Source organism: Oncorhynchus masou, chromosome 22 (assembly GCF_036934945.1).
Source record: "Oncorhynchus masou masou isolate Uvic2021 chromosome 22, UVic_Omas_1.1, whole genome shotgun sequence".
NCBI lineage: Eukaryota > Metazoa > Chordata > Actinopteri > Salmoniformes > Salmonidae > Oncorhynchus > Oncorhynchus masou.
The window spans coordinates 40,795,255-40,818,383 of record NC_088233.1 but is presented as its reverse complement, the minus strand read 5'-3'; the positions used below and the strand labels follow the sequence as shown (position 1 = coordinate 40,818,383).

General features: G+C 46.0%; 1 protein-coding gene across 1 annotated transcript in view; it reads left to right on the top strand.

Annotated features, from left to right (window-relative positions):
• LOC135509501 (A disintegrin and metalloproteinase with thrombospondin motifs 20-like) overlaps nt 1–23,129 on the top strand; it is a 135,993-nt gene that overhangs the window by 33,438 nt on the left and 79,426 nt on the right. The window contains exons 9-11 of the mRNA XM_064930223.1: nt 5,791–5,937; nt 15,274–15,415; nt 16,241–16,345. Of these exons, the coding sequence (XP_064786295.1) occupies nt 5,791–5,937; nt 15,274–15,415; nt 16,241–16,345 (394 nt within the window). The remainder of the gene's footprint in view (nt 1–5,790; nt 5,938–15,273; nt 15,416–16,240; nt 16,346–23,129) is intronic.

Sequence of the window (23,129 nt, the reverse complement as noted above, 5' to 3'; positions counted from 1 at the left end):
TGTATCCCCAGCCATCACAAATGTACATTGTTTGAAGCACACTTTTGTAAGTCTCAGTCACAAATGATAGCTTCATAAAGAGCCCTATGATAAATGAGAGGCTTTTAGAATCATGAGTCTTTCAAGTTTTTAGTTCATTGTTTGCTGGTAAGGGGGTCCTGCACGCTCTAGGCATTACTGGATCAAATTAACAAAATTAGTTGAATGATTTAAAAAAAAAATTAACTGAAGGAGTTGAAAAGATCTTAATCAGTAAAAAGAGTCGAACTCCCTATCACTAGTGTAAGTACATTCTACCCCCCTCAATCCCCTGGCTCCTCCTGGGCCTACCTCTCGGGGCCCCAGGGGCCTGCCCTCTCCTTGGCCTACCTCTCGGGGCCCCTGGGGCCTGCCCCCTCCTGGGCCTACCTCTCGGGGCCCCTGGGGCCTGCCCCCTCCTGGGCCTACCTCTCGGGGCCCCTGGGGCCTGCCCCCTCCTGGGCCTACCTCTTGGGCCCCCCACACAACAAAAGCCCTATTATCCTGGGTGTGCATGTGCATGCAGGTGCAAAACATAATAAAGGAAAAAAAGAGGTTTAATAACATGCTAGCCTTAATTTCCTAGTGTAGTGCCCTGAGTTAAAGGGATACTTCAGGATTTTGGCAATGATGCCCTTTCTCTACTTCCCTAGAGTCAGATTAACTTGTGGATACCATTTGTATATCTCTGTGTCCAGTATGAAGGAAGTTAGAGGTAGTTTTACGAGCCAATGTTAACTAGCATTAGCGCAATGACTGGAAGTAGCAGATACCAGTAATTGCGCTGGCGCTATTTAGCAACATCCTTCAAACTACAAAATCCCGAAGTATCCCTTTAAACCTGTAGGTGTTCCAGCTTTGTAGAGGCAGCCAGGGGGATGAGGAGGAGCTGGGGCTGAAAGCCACTGCTGCCTGGGCTTTAGATTTACATTTACATTTAAGTCATTTAGCAGACGCTCTTATCCAGAGCGACTTACAAATTGGATGAAACACTCATTGGCCAGCACAAAAATGGATTGCTCCTAGACAGTGAGTCACGTGGCCGTGGCTTGCTATATAGAGCAGGCAGACAGGCATCCAGTTACTGTGCAATTGAACATTAGAATGGGCAAACGGGTGAACTAAGCGACTTTGAGCATGCTACGATCGTCGGTGCCAGGCGCGCCAGATACAGTATGTTAGAAACAAAAGACACCCCAGATACAGGATATTAGAAACAAGACACCCCAGATACAGTATGTTAGAAACAAAAGACACCCCAGATACAGTATGTTAGAAACAAGACACCCCAGATACAGTATGTTAGAAACAAAAGACACCCCAGATACAGTATGTTAGAAACAAAAGACACCCCAGATACAGGATATTAGAAACAAAAGACACCCCAGATACAGTATGTTAGAAACAAAAGACACCCCAGATACAGTATGTTAGAAACAAAAGACATCCCAGATACAGTATGTTAGAAACAAAAGACACCCCAGATACAGGATATTAGAAACAAAAGACACCCCAGATACAGTATGTTAGAAACAAAAGACACCCCAGATACAGTATGTTAGAAACAAAAGACATCCCAGATACAGGATATTAGAAACAAAAGACACCCCAGATACAGTATGTTAGAAACAAAAGACACCCCAGATACAGTATGTTAGATGTGGTGGACCGGGGGGCAGCCATTGCTTTCAACTAGGCGTTGAGGTGGTAGTACATGTACATACATATTAAATCTATTTCATTTAGTGGGGACGGAGCACAATTCATTATCAAAGGCTGTATAATGTTGGTTTTCAGGGACTGACTTGTCCACCAGTCTGTCCTAAACATTACCCCGTAAAGAAAGCTAACACTACCTGAACTGTGTAAAATAGAGCTCATCACAATGTGTTCGTACTACACTGCATAATTGCTGTGTAATAGCACTGTAATGATAACATTGGTCCTCGCTTAGGCTTGTTTCCACAACACACAGATGTCACCACATGTGTGAATGCAAAGAGAAGCCATATGAATAACCGCTTTGCGTCACAACATATGACCCAATCTCTCATAAGACTGCATGCATTCTAAACATTAGGCCCAAATCACCATGACAAACTGGGTATAAGTTATGAGGGATGCAAACTGTCTTTAACTTCAACCCTCCCTCCCTCCCTCCCTCCCTCCCTCCCTCCCTCCCTCCCTCCCTCCCTCCCTCCCTCCCTCCCTCCCTGTCCCCTGCCTCCCCTGATCACTAAAAGTGACAGCTTTCCCTTCCAGCTACTCTGGCCAGTTGTTGCTTGTTACACCCAACCGGTGGGTTGTTAGGTTGACCCAACCGCTGAGTTGTTTGGTTGACCCAACCGCTGGGTTGTTTGGTTGACCCAACCGCTGGGTTGTTTGGTTGACCCAACCGGTGGGTTGTTAGGTTGACCCAACCGCTGGGTTGTTTAGTAGACCCAACTGGTGGTTTGCAGGTGTTGGGTTGTTTTCTTTAAAAACTGCTGGGTTGTTGAGATATGAACCAGCACATCAGATCAGAAGACTGGTGGCGTAGTTAAGTTAGGGTGTGACTATTAGACAGTCATACACTTCTGCAATTGTCATTGAAGCTACAGAAATGTCAGTGTTTGACCTTAAGTGATAACTATGCAACAGACCAGATGAACAGGAATGGCATTTACTCTCATGGGTGGCTAAAAATGACTTCCCTAAAAGCCCATGTAAATTCAATTGTTGGGATACAATAATTATAATAATATGTAATATATAATCTTAGTAATGTCACAGGTGGCCAATAAGATCTTTCTTAATTAAAGCCACGCCTCCTGAAAATAATAGTTGAAAAAGACCCAGCTGCTAGGTCAACCCACTGAACCCAGCATGAGAATAAAAATGGTTTTATTTTACCTTTGTTTAACTAGGCAAGTCAGTTAAGAACAAATTCTTATTTACAATGACGGCCTAGGAACAGTGGGTTAACTGCCTTGTTCAGGGGCAGAACGTCAGATTTTTACCTTGTCAGCTCGGGGGATTCGATCTAGTAACCTTTACGGTTACTGGCCCAGCACTCTAACCACAAGGCTACCTGCCGCCCACTTAACTACGCCACCAAAAATACCCAACTGATGGTTAAATTAACCCATGTTTGGGTATTTCCATCAACCCAACATGTTGGGTTATTCACGCAACCCAATTGGCTGGCTCCAAATAATCCAACATGTGTTCTGTGTCTTATTTAACCAGCGCTGGCTTACCGTCCGTCTGAGACCCAGTGCTGCTCTTCACACATTCCTCCAGAGACAGGGCTCTTTGGGCCTAGCCAGGGGAAACCAGCCCTCTTGTGTGGATCTGTTTATGCTAAAGTTCAAACAGCTGGACAGGCAGTTGGCTTCGCCTCTTGGTGCGTTTAATCGCTGGGCTATATTCACAAGACCCTCTGCTGGGTGTGTGACGCTCTGAGAAACAGAGTGTCAGCCAGGTAGTGGAACAAACCAACGCTCTCACAATGTTGCAGATAACGGAACCCTTAGCTCAGACTAATGGATAGGAGGCCTTTTTCATATACAGTAACTCAGGAAATGTGTTGGTACAAATAGCCACTTTGGGCTCTGCTAGTGTGTTGGAGTCACTCGATATTAATACAAAAGTAATACTTACATGGCTAAATAATGTTGAAAGGGCTTAATCGTCAAATGTTACCAAGTCCTTGCCGTCTTAGACTCAGATAACAGCTGATCCTTCCGGACGTTTTGATGAGTCATTAGAGCTACAGGCTTTTTTAACGTCCTAGAAATATATGCAAAAGTCTGAGACATGGAAGGAAACTGGCAAATCAGTTTCCTTGCCCCGATGGACACGCAGAGTGGCTGATTGGATGAGGTCTGGATTTTTGCAGGCCATAAATCTAGAGGGAAGAGATTGTCATGTGCGTGTGTGTGTGTGTGTGTGTGCGTGTGTGTGTAGTGGCTCCCAAAGCTCCGTCTCTGTAGTGACAAGGCTGTGATTTTGCAGCGATGTTGTGATGACGTTGCAGATCTCTCGCTCTGTCAGGGTGCTGACATATCCTGTTGCTGCAGTCCCCACGGACATGTTAAGTCTTGTTTTTGTTCTCCCCCATATGGAGAGAAAGTCATCAGGTCCTCTTCTTCACCGGGGAAGTTACTCCTTTACTCTCACTGTTATTTATCAGGTGTTGAGTCTAGAAAAAAGTTGATTTGTCTTCCAGAGTCGTCCTATAGATGTTTTGTTTTGTAGAAGTTGGAGGGATGGGTATGATGATGTCATCTGTTTGGGATGAAGCTTGTTTTATTGCAGCTAAATAATAGGAGCCTGACTGTATGAGTTGAGTATTGCAGTACGCTATTATAGCTGGAGAAGATTATGATCTAAGTGCACATCACTTCAGCAAATCTCCCTCCAGAGATGCCATTTTCCTGATTGAACTCAGGCCGCATATGTCCCTCTCAGAGATACAGAGAGCTACAGTAGCTCCCACTCTGCCGTAATTTACAACTTCATCAACGTAATAGTTCTGACTATTCCAGCCAATGCCCTCATACATGCGCTTCCCAGTACCAGCCAGTGGCTCTCCCGGTGTGTGAGGACCTCATTACAGGCCAGGGGCAGGCTGTGGCTCAGAGCACTCAATTAGGCCCTGAGCGGTCGGGCCCCCACAACCCCCTTCCACCCCCGCCGGCCCCTGTAGGGTGGGCCCCATGCCAGGGTCAGAACCTGGGCCAGGCCTGCCTTCTTTGTGTGGCAGTCAGACCAAAGCCCCAGCCGAGAGCCCAGCCATACAGTAGGCTCACATCCTGCAGTAAACACCACGCAGCTGTGTGTGTGTGTGTGTGTGTGTGTGTGTGTGTGTGTGTGTGTGTGTGTGTGTGTGTGTGTGTGTGTGTGTGTGTGTGTGTGTGTGTGTGTGTGTGTGTGTGTGTGTGTGTGTGTGTGTGTGTGTGTGTGTGTGTGTGCAGATTAAGGCAGACCTCATCCTTCCACTAACACAGCACACACAGCCAGTTGAGTCAGTCAGGACATCCGCTCGGATCAACACAGACCGGCAGCACTATTCTGGACATCAAAAAAGATGAGCCACTTTATTAGACTCTTCACTATTCAGCTGACTAGAATGAATTCAATCTGAGATGCAACGCTTCATAGGCCTTCATCTCTATATCTTAGTTCCGGAAGGCCATTGCTTGGTTGGTGGTGAGTGTGTTTCCATGTCAATTCTCTACTTCTATATATCATAGTCAGTGGTCGTGATTGAGGCTGTTATTTGAGTGTTCAGAACCTGAGTTCCATGGATGACCTCCCATCTCCCTCAGCCTTAAACCCCTTGAGAAGCTGACCCCTGATCTCGGGGAGATGAGCGGGATATGATGTGGTGTGTTCTGTATGTGGGCAGTGCAGTGAGGGAATTATGCTGGTCAGATATACAGATCAGGAAAGCATTATAACATGTCCTTCTGGCGGGTGGAGTTTTACTGAGGCATTTGAAAACAGGTGGGAGAACCTATATGATTTGGTCAGGAAGTGTGTGTGTGTGTGTGTGTGGGTGTGTGAGCGCACGTATGCATGTGTGCTCTCTCTCTCTGTGGGTGTATGGTGAGTGTGTGTGGTATGGGGCAGGCCTGAAAAAGTTCACAAAAGGTTTGAGGTCATCCGTTGTTAAAAATGGCTGATTATAAACCTTCTGACACTCATCCCCCTGGTTAGGGCTGATCCATTTAGCAGCATCCCCCCTTTTCCCTAATCTCTCTCTGTCTGCATTCCCCCCCTGGGCAGGTTCAACATGCCCCACGATGACAACCCCAAATGCAGGGAGGCAGGCATGAAGCACCAGTATCATGTCATGGCGCCCACCCTCAACTACGACACCAGCCCCTGGTCCTGGTCCAAATGTAGTCGCAAGTACATCACCGAGTTTCTGGAGTAGGTACCTCCCGCTCCATCCCTTTTTCTGCAATTTTGAAACACGATGTTCAGGATGCCATCATTCTCATAATGTACACATTTTGACAGATATACAGATCCTATTCACAGATATGCTGTTCATTATGGGCCCTATTCAGACTTGAGATAAGTTGACTTAATATAGACAAAAAAAACGTTGACTTGAGTCCATGTTTTATTTACTTACTTCTGTGTTAAGTCTACTCAAGTCTGAATCGGGCCCTATGACTTTTAGAGATACATGAGCCACTGTCATAAAACGTTCTAATATCTTCCCTTTTCATTGGAAATGCAAGACAAAAGGAATAACACAAACAAAAAGTGTTTGTATTCTTGTGACTTAATCTGGTAAGCAACCTCTGCTACCTTCTCAGAGAGGGAGAATGTAGAGCAGCGTAAACTGTGTTATTGCTTGGTGTGAGACCGCATTTCCTGTTTGAAGCTGGAGTCTTCCTGGGGTGACCTGAGCGATTGATCCTCCCCCTGTTCCTCCTCTGTCTCTGCACTCAGGCAGAACCAGCTCTTGAGATGCTGGACAAACAGTCATTTAGTCGCTGGCGTGCTTTCCCCGCGAAAACGGTAACGCGGGGCAACGGCTCATTCAGCGGGCTCCAAAGCCAAGCGGTGGCCACCAACCTCTTCTGAAGGGCTTCCCTTTAAGATGGGAAATGTCAGTTATAATTAGATTTTCCCTGGACGTGACCCTTTGATCTCTCCTCCCGCTTTGTTGATTGTGAGGCTCCACAAAAGGCTGCCTTGTTGACGAGTTGCATCTTGGGAAGCGAGTGGTCGCTCCCATGCGAACGCCTCCTGTCGAGGCTGTAAGGTTACGCTCCCGACACGCCCGACGCGCCTCGCAACTGTGCTGCATAGTTTCCTACCAGCGGATGAATCCATCCACCCAGCTTTGAATGTTTGAATCGAACAATTTTAAAAGCAAGAACAAGAAAACTCCTTTTCATTTTTTACTGCAGAATATTTGTGTCTAAATGTCAGCGGTGTTAAGCAGGCTGAGTGTTCAAGCACTCGATGTGTGAGCGAGAGATAAATGTCAATGACTGTGAGCAAAACGTTCCATGCTGCATGAAGAGACAAGCTGATTTGTTTAACAGTGGCCATATTTATAAACAGTTCTTTGTAGCTGTGAAGAGGAGTGTAGGGTTCAGTGTGGAGGAGCCTCAGTGCTGGGAAAGGCCCCTGAGAGCGAGGCCCACTGCTTTTGAAGTCTACGTGGCTTCAACAATGATCTAAACGGTACCTCCGTTGTCCAATAAGCTGGCCTGGTCAAGTACATCACTGTTTTGGCTACTTATTCTTTTCTGAGAGCTCTCTAATGCAAAACACTCTCATGTCAACTTAAAGATGGAGGAACACACCACCTCTCAATCCCTCTTCAGGAGCCAACCTCCTCGTTCTCATTTATTTGTATGTGTAATAATGTGAACTCCCGTTGTGTGCACACCTGAGAGCTGAGTGGAAAGTGTCTTCGGTGTTCTTGTTGTTATTTTGTGTAGACCGTGATATAAAGACACTATTCATTCCGCTCCTGGCAGCCTGCCAGCTGGTATAAGCCACTAAACTCGAAAGATCCAATTCTAATCTCTCGGTGTTGCCACCCACTAATTGATGTGTACACCTGTGTGGAGACCACATAATCATTAATACAGGCCAAGGCTATCATTTTCCATTCCAATGCCAGGCGCACACGTTGGGAATTATCCTAACCACACACAAACATCAGAAGTCTCGCTAGTCGCTACCCAAAACAGTTAAAAAGTTTTCTCACGTTTTGGTAAAAAGTGTATACAAAAATCCTCAATTAATTCAAAATGCGTCTTCTGTGAAAATGATCTTTTGATGACTCTTACTTTTCCAGTTATTTCAGTGTTACAATGGTAATGACTGTTGTACTGTCAGGTCCACAATTATTGGCACCCTTGAGAACGATGAGAAAAAATACTTTATAAAATAAACAATACAGATACTGAGCAATGTGGTATACCAAAGAAAAGAGTATTAATAAAACTGAATCTTCAATTCAATCTACAGGTTTTAAATGGGGTTCAAGGCCGGACTCTGAGATGGCCATTGCAAATGGTTGATTTTGTGGTCAATCATCTGTCCATAGCCCTGGTTCCAATCAAATTGCCAATGCGTTTGAGCAAACTCAGGTATTTACATTTGTTGGTGGCACCTTAATCAGGGAGAAAGGGCTCGTGGTAATGACTGGAGCAGAAGTAGTAGAATGGTATCAAACTCAGGTATTTACATTTGTTGGTGGCACCTTAATCAGGGAGAACGGGCTCGTGGTAATGACTGGAGCAGAAGGAGTAGAATGGTATCAAACTCAGGTATTTACATTTGTTGGTGGCACCTTAATCAGGGAGAACGGGCTCGTGGTAATGACTGGAGCAGAAGGAGTAGAATGTTATCAAACTCAGGTATTTACATTTGTTGGTGGCACCTTAATCAGGGAGAACGGGCTCGTGGTAATGACTGGAGCAGAAGGAGTAGAATGGTATCAAACTCAGGTATTTACATTTGTTGGTGGCACCTTAATCAGGGAGAACAGGCTCGTGGTAATGACTGGAGCAGAAGGAGTAGAATGGTATCAAATACAGGTGTTTGATGCCATTCCATTTGCTCTGTTACAGCCATTATTATGTAACATGTTATTACATTATTATGTAACATTATGGCCGTTCTCCCCTCAGCAGCCTCCTGTGGTCTAAATACTGGCTTTTCTCTGACAACCCTTCAAAAGAGGCACATGCACACACATACACACACATACACACACATACACACACACTTTTACACTCATCATTGGCTGCTGCTACTCTGTTCTTTATTTGACTACTATGATGCCTTCTTAATTGTTTCCCTAATAGTGGTAAGTGCTATATTTGTTTTTTAAGGTATTATTTTGTACTCATTGCCAGATTTATGAAGGTCAACAACCATTTGTCTCTTTTCAGATTTGTCATGTGTTACCACATTTTAATACCCCAGTGAAACAGTAAACCACGGAAGGCCACAATACAGATCCTTAAACTGAGATTAACTTCAAAAAAGTTGAATATAAATGTATCTTCAGGGGTGCCAATCATTTTGACACCTATCTTTTTGAGAGAAAAAATATATTAGTTGTTAAACCAAATCTCTCTCTCTCTCTCTGAATAATGGTATTTGTATAAAATAATTACATTTTACATTTAAGTCATTTAGCAGACGCTCTTATCCAGAGCGACTTACAAATTGGTGAATTCACCTTCTGACATCCAGTGGAACAGCCACTTTACAATAGTGCATCTAAATCATTTAAGGTGGGGGGGGTGAGAAGGATTACTTATCCTATCCTAGGTATTCCTTGAAGAGGTGGGGTTTCAGGTGTCTCCGGAAGGTGGTGATTGACTCCGCTGTCCTGGCGTCGTGAGGGAGTTTGTTCCGCCATTGGGGGGCCAGAGCAGCGAACAGTTTTGACTGGGCTGAGCGGGAACTGTACTTCCTCAGTGGTAGGGAGGCGAGCAGGCCAGAGGTGGATGAACGCAGTGCCCTTGTTTGGGTGTAGGGCCTGATCAGAGCCTGGAGGTACTGCGGTGCCGTTCCCCTCATAGCTCCGTAGGCAAGCACCATGGTCTTGTAGCGGATGCGAGCTTCAACTGGAAGCCAGTGGAGAGAGCGGAGGAGCGGGGTGACGTGAGAGAACTTGGGAAGGTTGAACACCAGACGGGCTGCGGCGTTCTGGATGAGTTGTAGGGGTTTAATGGCACAGGCAGGGAGCCCAGCCAACAGCGAGTTGCAGTAATCCAGACGGGAGATGACAAGTGCCTGGATTAGGACCTGCGCCGCTTCCTGTGTGAGGCAGGGTCGTACTCTGCGGATGTTGTAGAGCATGAACCTACAGGAACGGGCCACCGCCATGATGTTGGTTGAGAACGACAGGGTGTTGTCCAGGATCACGCCAAGGTTCTTAGCGCTCTGGGAGGAGGACACAATGGAGTTGTCAACCGTGATGGCGAGATCATGGAACGGGCAGTCCTTCCCCGGGAGGAAGAGCAGCTCCGTCTTGCCGAGGTTCAGCTTGAGGTGGTGATCCGTCATCCACACTGATATGTCTGCCAGACATGCAGAGATGCGATTCGCCACCTGGTCATCAGAAGGGGGAAAGGAGAAGATTAATTGTGTGTCGTCTGCATAGCAATGATAGGAGAGACCATGTGAGGTTATGACAGAGCCAAGTGACTTGGTGTATAGCGAGAATAGGAGAGGGCCTAGAACAGAGCCCTGGGGGACACCAGTGGTGAGAGCGCGTGGCGAGGAGACAGATTCTCGCCACGCCACCTGGTAGGAGCGACCTGTCAGGTAGGACGCAATCCAAGCGTGGGCCGCACCGGAGATGCCCAACTCGGAGAGGGTGGAGAGGAGGATCTGATGGTTCACAGTATCGAAGGCAGCCGATAGGTCTAGAAGGATGAGAGCAGAGGAGAGAGAGTTAGCTTTAGCAGTGCGGAGCGCCTCCGTGATACAGAGAAGAGCAGTCTCAGTTGAATGACTAGTCTTGAAACCTGACTGATTTGGATCAAGAAGGTCATTCTGAGAGAGATAGCGGGAGAGCTGGCCAAGGACGGAACGTTCAAGAGTTTTGGAGAGAAAAGAAAGAAGGGATACTGGTCTGTAGTTGTTGACATCGGAGGGATCGAGTGTAGGTTTTTTCAGAAGGGGTGCAACTCTCGCTCTCTTGAAGACGGAAGGGACGTAGCCAGCGGTCATGGATGAGTTGATGAGCGAGGTGAGGTAAGGGAGAAGGTCTCCGGAAATGGTCTGGAGAAGAGAGGAGGGGATAGGGTCAAGCGGGCAGGTTGTTGGGCGGCCGGCCGTCACAAGAAGCGAGATTTCATCTGGAGAGAGAGGGGAGAAAGAGGTCAGAGCACAGGGGGGTAGGGCAGTGTGAGCAGAACCAGCGGTGTCGTTTGACTTAGCAAACGAGGATCGGATGTCGTCGACCTTCTTTTCAAAATGGTTGACGAAGTCATCTGCAGAGAGGGGGAGGAGGGGGGAGGGGGAGGAGGATTCAGGAGGGAGGAGAAGGTGGCAAAGAGCTTCCTAGGGTTAGAGGCAGATGCTTGGAATTTAGAGTGGTAGAAAGTGGCTTTAGCAGCAGAGACAGAGGAGGAAAATGTAGAGAGGAGGGAGTGAAAGGATGCCAGGTCCGCAGGGAGGCGAGTTTTCCTCCATTTCCGCTCGGCTGCCCGGAGCTCTGTTCTGTGAGCTCGCAATGAGTCGTCGAGCCACGGAGCGGGAGGGGAGGACCGAGCCGGCCTGGAGGATAGGGGACATAGAGAGTCAAAGGATGCAGAAAGGGAAGAGAGGAGGGTTGAGGAGGCAGAATCAGGAGATAGGTTGGAGAAGGTATGAGCAGAGGGAAGAGATGATAGGATGGAAGAGGAGAGAGTAGCGGGGGAGAGAGAGCGAAGGTTGGGACGGCGCGATACCATCCGAGTAGGGGCAGTGTGGGAAGTGTTGGATGAGAGCGAGAGGGAAAAGGATACAAGGTAGTGGTCGGAGACTTGGAGGGGAGTTGCAATGAGGTTAGTGGAAGAACAGCATCTAGTAAAGATGAGGTCGAGCGTACTGCCTGCCTTGTGAGTAGGGGGAAGGTGAGAGGGTGAGGTCAAAAGAGGAGAGGAGTGGAAAGAAGGAGGCAGAGAGGAATGAGTCAAAGGTAGACGTGGGGAGGTTAAAGTCGCCCAGGACTGTGAGAGGTGAGCCGTCCTCAGGAAAGGAGCTTATCAAGGCATCAAGCTCATTGATGAACTCTCCGAGGGAACCTGGAGGGCGATAAATGATAAGGAAGTTAAGCTTGAAAGGGCTGGAAACTGTGACAGCATGGAATTCAAAGGAGGCGATAGACAGATGGGTAAGGGGAGAAAGAGAGAATGACCACTTGGGAGAGATGAGGATCCCGGTGCCACCACCCCGCTGACCAGAAGCTCTCGGGGTGTGCGAGAACACGTGGGCGGACGAAGAGAGAGCAGTAGGAGTAGCAGTGTTATCTGTGGTGATCCATGTTTCCGTCAGTGCCAAGAAGTTGAGGGACTGGAGGGAGGCATAGGCTGAGATGAACTCTGCCTTGTTGGCCGCAGATCGGCAGTTCCAGAGGCTACCGGAGACCTGGAACTCCACGTGGGTCGTGCGCGCTGGGACCACCAGATTAGGGTGGCCGTGGCCACGCGGTGTGGAGCGTTTGTATGGTCTGTGCAGAGAGGAGAGAACAGGGATAGATAGACACATAGTTGACAGGCTACAGAAGAGGCTACGCTAATGCAAAGGAGATTGGAATGACAAGTGGACTACACGTCTCGAATGTTCAGAAAGTTAAGCTTACGTAGCAAGAATCTTATTGACTAAAATGATTGAAATGATACAGTACTGCTTGAGTAGGCTAGCTGGCAGTGGCTGCGTTGTTGACTTTGTAGGCTAGCTGGCAGTGGCTGCGATGTTGACACTACACTAATCAAGTCGTTCCGTCGAGTGTAATAGTTTCTACAGTGCTGCTATTCGGGGCTAGCTGGCTAGCTAGCAGTGTTGATTGCGTTACGTTACGTTAAGAGAACGACAATAGCTGGCTAGCTAACCTAGAAAATCGCTCTAGACTACACAATTGTCTTAGATACAAAGACGGCTATGTAGCTAGCTAGCTACGATCAAACAAATCAAACCGTTGTACTGTAATAGTTTCTACAGTGCTGCTATTCGGGGGCTAGCTGGCTAGCTAGCAGTGTTGATTGCGTTACGTTACGTTAAAAGAACGACAATAGCTGGCTAGCTAACCTAGAAAATCGCTCTAGACTACACAATTGTCTTAGATTTAAAGACGGCTATGTAGCTAGCTAGCTAGCTACGATCAAACAAATCAAACCGTTGTACTGTAATGAAGTGAAATGAAAATGTGATACTACCTGTGGAGCGAAGCGGAAGTTAGTTGAAGTTCTATTCGGTAGAGGTTGGCTAGCTGTTGGCTAGCTAGCTAGCAGCATCTCCTACGTTAAGGACGACAAATAGCTGGCTAGCTAACCTCGGTAAATTAAGATAATCACTCTAAGTCTACACACTCTAAACTACACAATTATCTTGGATACGAAGACAGCAAAGACAACTATGTAGTTAGCTAACACTTCACTAATCGAGTCGTTCAGTTGAGTGTAATAGTTTCTACAGTGCTGGTGGACAGTGGACGTTAGCTAGCTGCTGGGCAGATAGCAGTGTAGACTACGTTAGGACGACGAAATACGATAATTACGCAATTATCTTTGATACAAAGACGGCTATGTAGCTAGCTAAGAAGAAATTGCTAAGATTAGACAAATCAAACCGTGTACTATAATGAAATGTAATGAAAAATGTAATGAAAAGTTATACTACCTGCGGACCGAAGTGCAGATGCGACCGCTCGCTCCAACCCGGAACCGGAAGTATATATCTCCCATTTATTTTTAGAATTCAAAATGGCTCACTACTTGTATTATTTATTTTATACAGTCTTTTTTGCTCATCTTTATCAAGGGTGCCATTTTGGCTGGCTGTATATCTCCCTGTGAAAAGGGGAATCACCCCAGTACTGTTTGCATTGAGTTTAATCCAACTGTGCAACCGGGATGTGCTGTGTCATTCATACAATGCGTCAATCATCAATCTGACATATGAGCAGCCTCGTAGCGGCTAACAGCTCACAGGGAACTGTCTGCCTTTATGGAACTCATTAGAGAGCAGCTTATGACAAACTCTGAGAGATACCTATCAGTCATTTTCTAAATAAACTCACTTTTAAAAAGCCTCCCAATGGCTGCCACGTGTAGAACCTCTGTCGTTGCCAGAAGGGAGTCATATCACCTGTCTCGGGCTCTGCTCAGTCCCCTAAAAAACAGCGCGGCGAATCAAAAAATTGCTGCTTTTTCCTCTCCTATCCGTCCAATTTTTAATCACAGGCCCATATGGTTTCTGGAGTTCTGATTAGACAATGACAACCTGGTGAAAGAAGCTTTAGTATGGGGCATCATCTCTTCTCATTCCTCTGGATTCAGAAGACAGATAGACAGACCACTGACCTTATAGCTTTAATATGTGGCGTCTCTCTCTCTCTCTGTCTGCTTCTCATGGCCCTAACGGACTGACTGACCCTGTCATATCTTTCATCCTTCGTCTCTTCCCTTCCCTCCCTCTTCCCTTGCGCATTGGTAGGCAAACTCTTTCCACCAAGCACTTGTAGTCTTTTCTGGCTACTAAACCAATGTTTTTTTACAGTGTGTGTGGAAATGAGGGAAAACCGAAACAGTATCACAAGATAAGCCCAGGTAATTACGGTCCTCCTCATATCAGCTGGTGGTGTACCGTAGTGTACACACACACACACACACACACACACACTGTAGTCTGTATGTAACAGGTGCCTGAGCTCAACACAGGGTACAAATTGTAAGAGAAGTGTCGACATGTCATGTAATTACACACATTATAGGCTACTCTGTTTCATCCCCTGTTTCTTTTCTGTTTTGTGTCGCAAAATAAACACAGAGGAAAGATCTTTTGAGGAAGGGTTTACATTTGGTGAATGGCTGTTTGACTAGGTTTTGTGACCATGCTTTTAACATTGTCTAACGCTTAGTGCTTCATTCAGTGTTTTGGGTAAATAGCCCTGCATGCAGGACATTTTATCCAGCTGTGCTCTGTTGTCTTTTTGTGTTGCTGTAGGGGTAGGGTGTGGCTGACACACAATCTATCATTATAATAGTTCTGGTGAACTAGCCTGATTTATGCTAACTCAATGAAGGTTCTTCAAATCCTCTGGGTTTTTCTTTTTGTGCACAGAGAAATGTCTGTTAAATAAACATGTGGCTGGGACTTTGCGTCTGTATGGAAATGCAGCTTTATTCCCTCTGTGTGATGGGGCCTGCCTCCGGTTTGATGGTGACGGCGTTAGCTAATGTATCAGGTCACTGAGGGGAAGTGGTGTCAGTTTCACTGTTAGGTAACACCACACACCAGAGCAGACCACCCACATGGGACAAGGTGCTGTGTGCATCTGAATATCATCACTCCTGGAGATGTTTGACTTCCAATTCTAAATGTCAAAGAAATGACACAGCGCCTACTTTCTCTCATACGACTATCGTATGCATCTTCACAGGAAGCTCTTGGTGTGAGGATGCAGGAAGCAGAGTAGGAACACCCGGATCACCTTAATACACCTTTTACACATGTTTATTTCCTGTTTGTGAATGTGTGTGTGTGTGCGTGTTGCCTTCCACCTTTCAGCACAGGGTATGGAGAGTGCCTATTGGACGAGCCAGTGAGCAGAACGTACGAGCTGCCCAACCACCTCCCTGGACAGGTTTACAACGCCAACCGGCAGTGTGAGCTCATGTTTGGCCCCGGCTCCATGGTCTGCCCATACATGGTGAGCCAGGTTGCATTCCTTCCTTCTCAACCAAGTGTCTCTCAGGGTGGCACCCAATTCCCTATGGGTGTAGGCAACTCCATAGGGCTTTGGTCAAAAGTAGTGCGTTATATAGGGAATAGGGTGCCATTTGGGATGTGCCCTGAGTCCCTCTATTATCTACAGAAAAAGTGTGTCCTCAAACATCCGCCCTTGGAGAAGGATGTTATTTGTTTCCATGTTACTAATGTGTCTTGTCTGTGATAAGGTGCTGAGATGATGAAGTCATAACGTTACCTAGACAACACTGTAGGGCCCAGTCAGTGTTTTTCATGAGCTGCCTGTATGATGGACAGCTTTGGTGGTTTCATGAGACAATTGGCTTTGTTCAGGTTTAACAGACTGCTGGGAGGCAGGTTGGTTTCCTTCAGAACGTTCTCATGTTGAACAACCGGCGGGAATGAAGAAATGGTTCTCTTGCCGGTCGCTTACCCTCTAGGCTCGGCCCGCTCTCGTCTGGTTGGAGACTTCTGGAGTCATGGGTAGCTAATCTATAGTGACAGTAACAGCTGCCCAGGTGGCAAGTCTGTTACACATTTCACTGGTACAGTACAGGTCTCCTGTCTCCTGTCTGACTGTCAATATTAGGGATTTATAGTTTAGTGTTAAACAGTTGAATGATTCTCATGCAGTCGGCAGTGGGACTTTGCAACAGTGTTTAATTCTTCCTTCCTCACTGTCTCTCCCATTATCTCTCCAACGTGTCTCTCTCTTCACCCTTTCCCCCGCATGTTTCTCTCTCTCCCGCATGTATTTTTGTCCCCCCCCCTCTCTCTCTCCACACAGAAACAATGCAAGAGGCTTTGGTGTACGAGTGCTGAGGGGGACCATAAAGGGTGTCGGACACAGCACATGCCCTTGGCTGATGGGACAGACTGTGGACATGGAATGGTAGGACAGAATGTTGTATTTCTTGCGTTGGATCAAGTAATGAAGTTTAAATAGAGGGTAGGATGGAGGGTAGGATGACAAACAAGGTGTATTATCTACTGCAGTATTACTGTCCTACCACTGTTCATGTTTTGCATTTCTGTTACCAAGGAGCATATTTCAAACGAAACATTCAGCGAGTAACCTGAAGCTTGAACATTAGCCTTAACCGTGCTCTGAGGCCCCGACATTCACTAAACCTCATGTTCTCACCGCCTTGGGAGACTATGCTAATTAGCACTGTGGCAGGGGTGGTGGTGGGTACATAGCGAAAGGTACTGAGGAAGGTGCTCAGGGAAAGAAGAGTAAGACAGGGCTGGAGGAGAAGGAGAGGTGAAACCGTTGGGGAGAGGGGGGGGGTAGAGAGGGGTTAGATGGGCTGGAGGAATCAGGTTGGCGTTTTTCATCATAAATCTTGTTCTGGGAACTGCTCTGTAAAGTGTTCCCTAGCTAGCACAGCCACAAAGTCATAAAATCAAATTTTAAACATAACCTTAACCCTAACCTTAACCACACTGCTAACCCTAATCCTAACCTTAAATTAAGATGATATGGGAATGGGGGGATGATATGGGGCTGGAGGAATGGGGGGATGATATGGGACTGGAGGAATGGAGGGATGATATGGGACTGGAGGAATGGGGGAAGATATGGGGCTGGAGGAATGGGGGGATGATATGGGGCTGGAGGAATGGGGGGATGATATGGGACTGGAGGAATGGAGGGATGATATGGGACTGGAGGAATGGGGGGATGATATGGGGCTGGAGGAATGGGGGGATGATATGGGACTGGAGGAATGGGGGGATGATATGGGGCTGGAGGAATGGGGGAAGATATGGGGCTGGAGGAATGGGGGGATGATATGGGGCTGGAGGAATGGGGGGATGATATGGGACTGGAGGAATGGGGGGATGATATGGGGCTGGAGGAATGGGGGGATGATATGGGGCTGGAGGAATGGGGGGATGATATGGGGCTGGAGGAATGGGGGGATGATATGGGGCTGGAGGAATGGGGGGATGATATGGGGCTGGAGGAATGGGGGAAGATATGGGGCTGGAGGAATGGGGGGATGATATGGGGCTGGAGGAATGGGGGGATGATATGGGGCTGGAGGAATGGGGGGATGATATGGGGCTGGAGGAATGGGGGGATGATATGGGACTGGAGGAATGGAGGGATGATATGGGGCTGGAGGAATGGGGGGATGATATGGGGCTGGAGGAATGGGGGGGATGATATGGGGCTGGGAGAATGGGGGGATGATATGGGGCTGGAGGAATGGGGGGATGATATGGGGCTGGAGGAATGGGGGGATGATATGGGGCTGGAGGAATGGGGGGATGATATGGGGCTGGAGGAATGGGGGGATGATATGGGGCTGGAGGAATGGGGGGATGATATGGGGCTGCGGAGAAGAGAGGAGGGTGAGATGGTGTTTGATCAAAGAGTGAAAAGACGGGACATGGGGAGAGAGGGAGATAGAGGAAGAGAAAGGGAGGGGAGCAGTAGAGGTGAAGGCTCGGGCACTTTGAAAGGAGATGCCGCCCGCCGTTCACAGTTGAGTCACCAAGTTGTGAACCCGTGACCCTAAAACCTCTTTAAAAGGCAGGTAAGTGGGTCAGTGGACAGGCCATAACAGAGCCCAAGGCTGAGGCCATGCAGCTCTACACTCCCTCCACTCTGCTCAGCTCTGTTCTGCTCAGCTCTGTTCTGCTCAGCTCTGTTCTGCTCAGCTCTGTTCTGCTCAGCTCTGTTCTGCTCAGCTCAGCTCACACAATAGACCTCACATCAATGATTCCAAAAAGGAGGAGAGGAAAGAGGAGGAGGGAAAGGAGAGAGAGGTGGGCTAGAGGTGTGTGGTGGTGGTGGTGGGGTGAGAAGGAGAGGACCTTATCTTCTAGTTAACTCTTTCCCCCCACTGTAAGAAGTGAAATTTAAGCAAGCGTAAATATCTTACATTAATTTACTTAAAGGGATACTTTGGGATATTAGCAATGAGGCCCTTTATCTACTTTATCTATTTTAACCTAAAAACTAAGGCTAAATACAAGCAATTTATTTAAGTTCAAGATATTTTATCTTTTTCAATATCTTGAAAAATATATTGGTAAAAAAATAAGGTAAATTAAGGTAAATATAGAAAAATATCTAAAAAATATATATTGGTAAAAAATAAGGTCAATTAAGGTACAAAAATCATGAGAAATTTCTTGAAATAAGGTAAATTACTTGTATTAAATCTTTTTGGGGTTAAAATAAGCTAAATGAATCAATCAAGTAATTTATCTTATTTCAAGAAATGTCTCAAGATTTTTTACAGTAAGTTAAAGTATCTTGAAAAAAACCTTGAAATAAGATAAATTACTTGTATGGAGACATTTTTTTGTTAAAATAAGCAAAAGGATTCGCCAGTGACGTTAGATACTCTACCTTGGTAAGAAAAAACAAGAATAAGCACTCTATATAAAATATATTGAGTGTGTTCCCATGTAAGCAATATGCTCCACAATCTCTCTGTATTTTTCCCCTGTACCATCCTGTTAAGGCTTGGATTACTACACTTAAATGAAGATAAATTAACTTGGGATGGCTAACGTCTTAATCCAACCAAAACAGCTGCAGTATAATGCAACTGTCGTGGGATATCAACTCTAAACACCTATGTGTGTCATTAACTGTGTTGGATTGTGGGAAACTGTCATGAAAAGATTTGATCACATCTGATTGATTGCCATGACGACCTGTGTGGCTCAGTCGGTAGAGCATGGCGCTTGCAACGCCAAGCGTCGTGGGTTCGATTCCCGCTGGGACCACCCATATGTAAAAGTAGTGGCCCCAGCCGACTTGTAAGTCGCTTTGGACAAAAGCGTCTGCTAAATGGGATATATTATATTATATTATATATCCTTTATCTTCTGTTTTATAACCTTAATACTTATGTGTTTAGAACATAACATAATATGGAAAATGACTTATCCCAGAGGTTAATTGCCATCAATCCTGTTTAATCTATCTAATATAAATTGAAGAATGATCTGGCCTTAATGGCCATGTACTCTTATAATCACAGCCAGAAGAGGACTGGCCACTCTTCAGAGCCTGGTTCCTCTCTAGGTTTCTTCCTAGGTTCTTGCCTTTTCTGCAATTGCAGTGCTTCCTCTTGGTGGATTTTGACTGGGTATCTGTATAGCACTTTGTGAGAACTCCTGATGTAAAATGGCATTTATAAAATCCGATTGATTGAGAAATTCTGGCTTGTTCCCAGAGTATCCACAATAGTATCCTACTGCATAACAGGTCTGTCTTTGGGACACACTCAAGTATAGTATTTTCGCTTCATGCACTTTAAATGCTTAAAAAAAGAACACAAAGGGTTTTTTCAGCCATTTTTCATCTCTTTGGTGCCATCACCTTTTGTATGAGGCTGAGGGCTTGGTGTCATCTCCAGATGGGGGTGCTTTGAAGTGGGGGAAGTTGAAAGAGAGGGGGCATCCCATTCCAGCACTCACCTGCTTCTACTGGAGCCTTTTATGTGGAGAGTGTCACTGCATTGTTCTGTGTGCATTTGTATGTGCATGTGTGGGGTGTGTATGTTTCTGTATCATATGAACTCCTCTCTCTCTCTCTCTCTCTCTCTCTCTCTCTCTCTCTCTCTCTCTCTCTCTTTCTCTCTCTCTCTCTCTCTCTCTTTCTCTCTGTCTCACTCTCTCTCTGTCTATCTCTCTCTGTCTCTCTCTCTCTTTGTCTCTCTCTCTCTCTCTCTGTCTGTTTCTCTCTCTGTCTCTGTCTCTCTCTCTCTCGTGCACTCTCTCTCTCTTTGTCTCTCTCTCACTCTCTCTCTCACTCCCTCCCTCAATTAAATTCATTTCAATTCAAGGGCTTTATTGGCATGAGAAAGATATGTTAACATTGCCAACGCAAATGAAGTAGATAATATACAAAAGTGAAATAAACAATACAAATGAACAGTAAACATTACACTCACAGAAGTTCCAAAATAATAAAGACATTACAAATGTCATATTATGTACAGTTGAAGTCGGAAGTTTACATACAATTTAGCCAAATACATTTAAACTCAGCTTTTCACAATTCCTGACATTTAATCCAAGTAAAACTTCCCTGTCTTAGGATCAGTTAGGATCACCACTTTATTTTAAGAATGTGAAATGTCAGAATAATAGTAGAGAGAATGATTTATTTCAGCTTTTATTTCTTTCATTACATTCCCATTGGGTCAGAAGTTTACATACACTCAATCAGTATTTGGTAGCATTGCTTTTAAATTGTTTATCTTGGGTCAAACGTTTCAGGTAGCCTTTCCACAAGCTTCCCATTTTGGAATTTTGGCCCATTCCTCCTGACAGAGCTGGTGTAAATGAGTCAGGTTTGTAGGCCTCCTTGCTTTCACACACTTTTTCAGTTCTGCCCACAAATGTTCTATAGGATTGAGGTCAGGGTTTTGTGATGGCCGCTCCAAAACCTTGACTTTGTTGTCCTGAAGCCATTTTGACACAACTTTGGAAGTTTGCTTGGGGTCATTGTCCATTTGGAAGACCCATTTGCGACCTGACTGATGACTTGAGATGTTGCTTCAATATATCCACATACTTTTCCTACCTCATGACGCCATCTATTTTGTGAAGTGCACCAGACCCTCCTGCAGCAAAGCACCCCCAAAACATGATGCTGCCACCCCGTGCTTCACGGTTGGGATGGTGTTCTTCGGCTTGCAAGCCTCCCCCTTTTTCCTCCAAACATGACGATGGTCATTATGGCCAAACAGTTCTATTTTTGTTTCATCAGACCAGAGGACATTTCTCCAAAAAGTACAATCTTTGTCCCCATGTGCAGTTGCAAACCGTAGTCTGGCTTTTTTTGGGCGGTTTTGGAGCCGTTGCTTCTTCCTTGCTGAGCGGCCTTTCAGGTTATGTCAAAATAGGACTTGCTTTACTGTGGATATAGATACTTTTGTATCTGTTTCCTCCAGCATCTTCACAAGGTCCTTTGCTGTTGTTCTGGGATTGATTTGCACTTTTCGCACCATCTCTAGGAGACAGAGTGTGTCTCCTTCCTGAGCGGTATGACGTCTGCGTGGTCCCATGGCGTTTATACTTGCGTACTATTGTTTGTACAGATGAACGTGGTACCTTCAGGCGTATGGAAATTGCTCCCAAGGATGAACCAGACTTGTGGAGGTCTATGATTTGTTTTTCTGAGTTCTTGGCTGATTTCTTTAGATTTTCCCATGATGTCAAGCAAAGAGGCACTGAGTTTGAAAGTAGGCCTTGAAATGCATCCATAGGTACACCTCCAATTGACTCAAATTATGTCAATTAGCCTATCAGAAGCTTCTAAAGCCATGACATAATTTTCTGGAATTTTCCAAGCTGTTTAAAGGTACAGTCAACTTAGTGTATGTAAACCTCTGACCCACTGGAATTGTGATGCAGTGAATTACAAGTGAAATAATCTGTCTGTAAACAATTGTTGGAAAAATTACTTGTGTGGGGTCAAAGTAGATGTCCTAACTGACTTGCCAAAACTATAGTTTGTTAACATTCCATTTCTGGAGTGGTTGAAAAACGAGTTTTAATGACTCCAACCTAAGTGTATGTAAACTTCATATATGTAAAATGTATATATACAGTGTTGTAACAATGTGCAAATGGTTAAAGTACATAAAGGAAAATAAATTAGCATAAATATGGGTCTCTCTCTGTCTCACTAGACTCATCCTACTCACCTTTACCATCTTCTGGTTTTTCATTCCATAGATACCCTCTCTATGACCTCTCTGTCTCACCCTCTCTATGACCTCTCTGTCTCTCCCTCTCTATGACCTCTCTGTCTCTCCCTCTCTATGACCTCTCTGTCACTCCCTCTCTATGACCACTCTGTCTCTCCCTCTCTATGACCTCTCTGTCTCACCCTCTCTATGACCTCTCTGTCTCCCCCTCTCTATGACCTCTCTGTCTCTCCCTCTCTATGACCTCTCTGTCTCTCCCTCTCTGTCTCTCCCTCTCTGACCTCTCTGTCTCTCCCTCTCTGACCTCTCTGTCTCTCCCTCTCTGACCTCTCTGTCTCTCCCTCTCTATGACCTCTCTGTCTCTCCCTCTCTATGACCTCTCTGTCTCTCCCTCTCTATGACCTCTCTGTCTCTCCCTCTCTATGACCTCTCTGTCTCTCCCTCTCTATGACCTCTCTGTCTCTGTCTCTCTATGACCTCTCTGTCTCTCCCTCTCTATGACCTCTCTGTCTCTCCCTCTCTATGACCTCTCTATCTCTCCCTCTCTATGACCACTCTGTCTCTCCCTCTCTATGACCACTTTGTCTCTCCCTCTCTATGAACTCTCTGTCTCACCCTCTCTATGACCCCTCTCTGTCTCTCCCTCTCTATGACCTCTCTGTCTCTCCCTCTCTGTCTCTCCCTCTCTGACCTCTCTGTCTCTCTATGACCTCTCTGTCTCTCCCTCTCTGACCTCTCTGTCTCTCCCTCTCTATGACCTCTCTGTCTCTCCCTCTCTATGACCTCTCTGTCTCTCCCTCTCTATGACCTCTCTGTCTCTCCCTCTCTATGACCTCTCTGTCTCTGTCTCTCTATGACCTCTCTGTCTCTCCCTCTCTATGACCTCTGTCTCTCCCTCTCTATGACCACTCTGTCTCTCCCTCTCTATGACCTCTCTGTCTCTCCCTCTCTATGACCTCTCTGTCTCTCCCTCTCTATGACCTCTCTGTC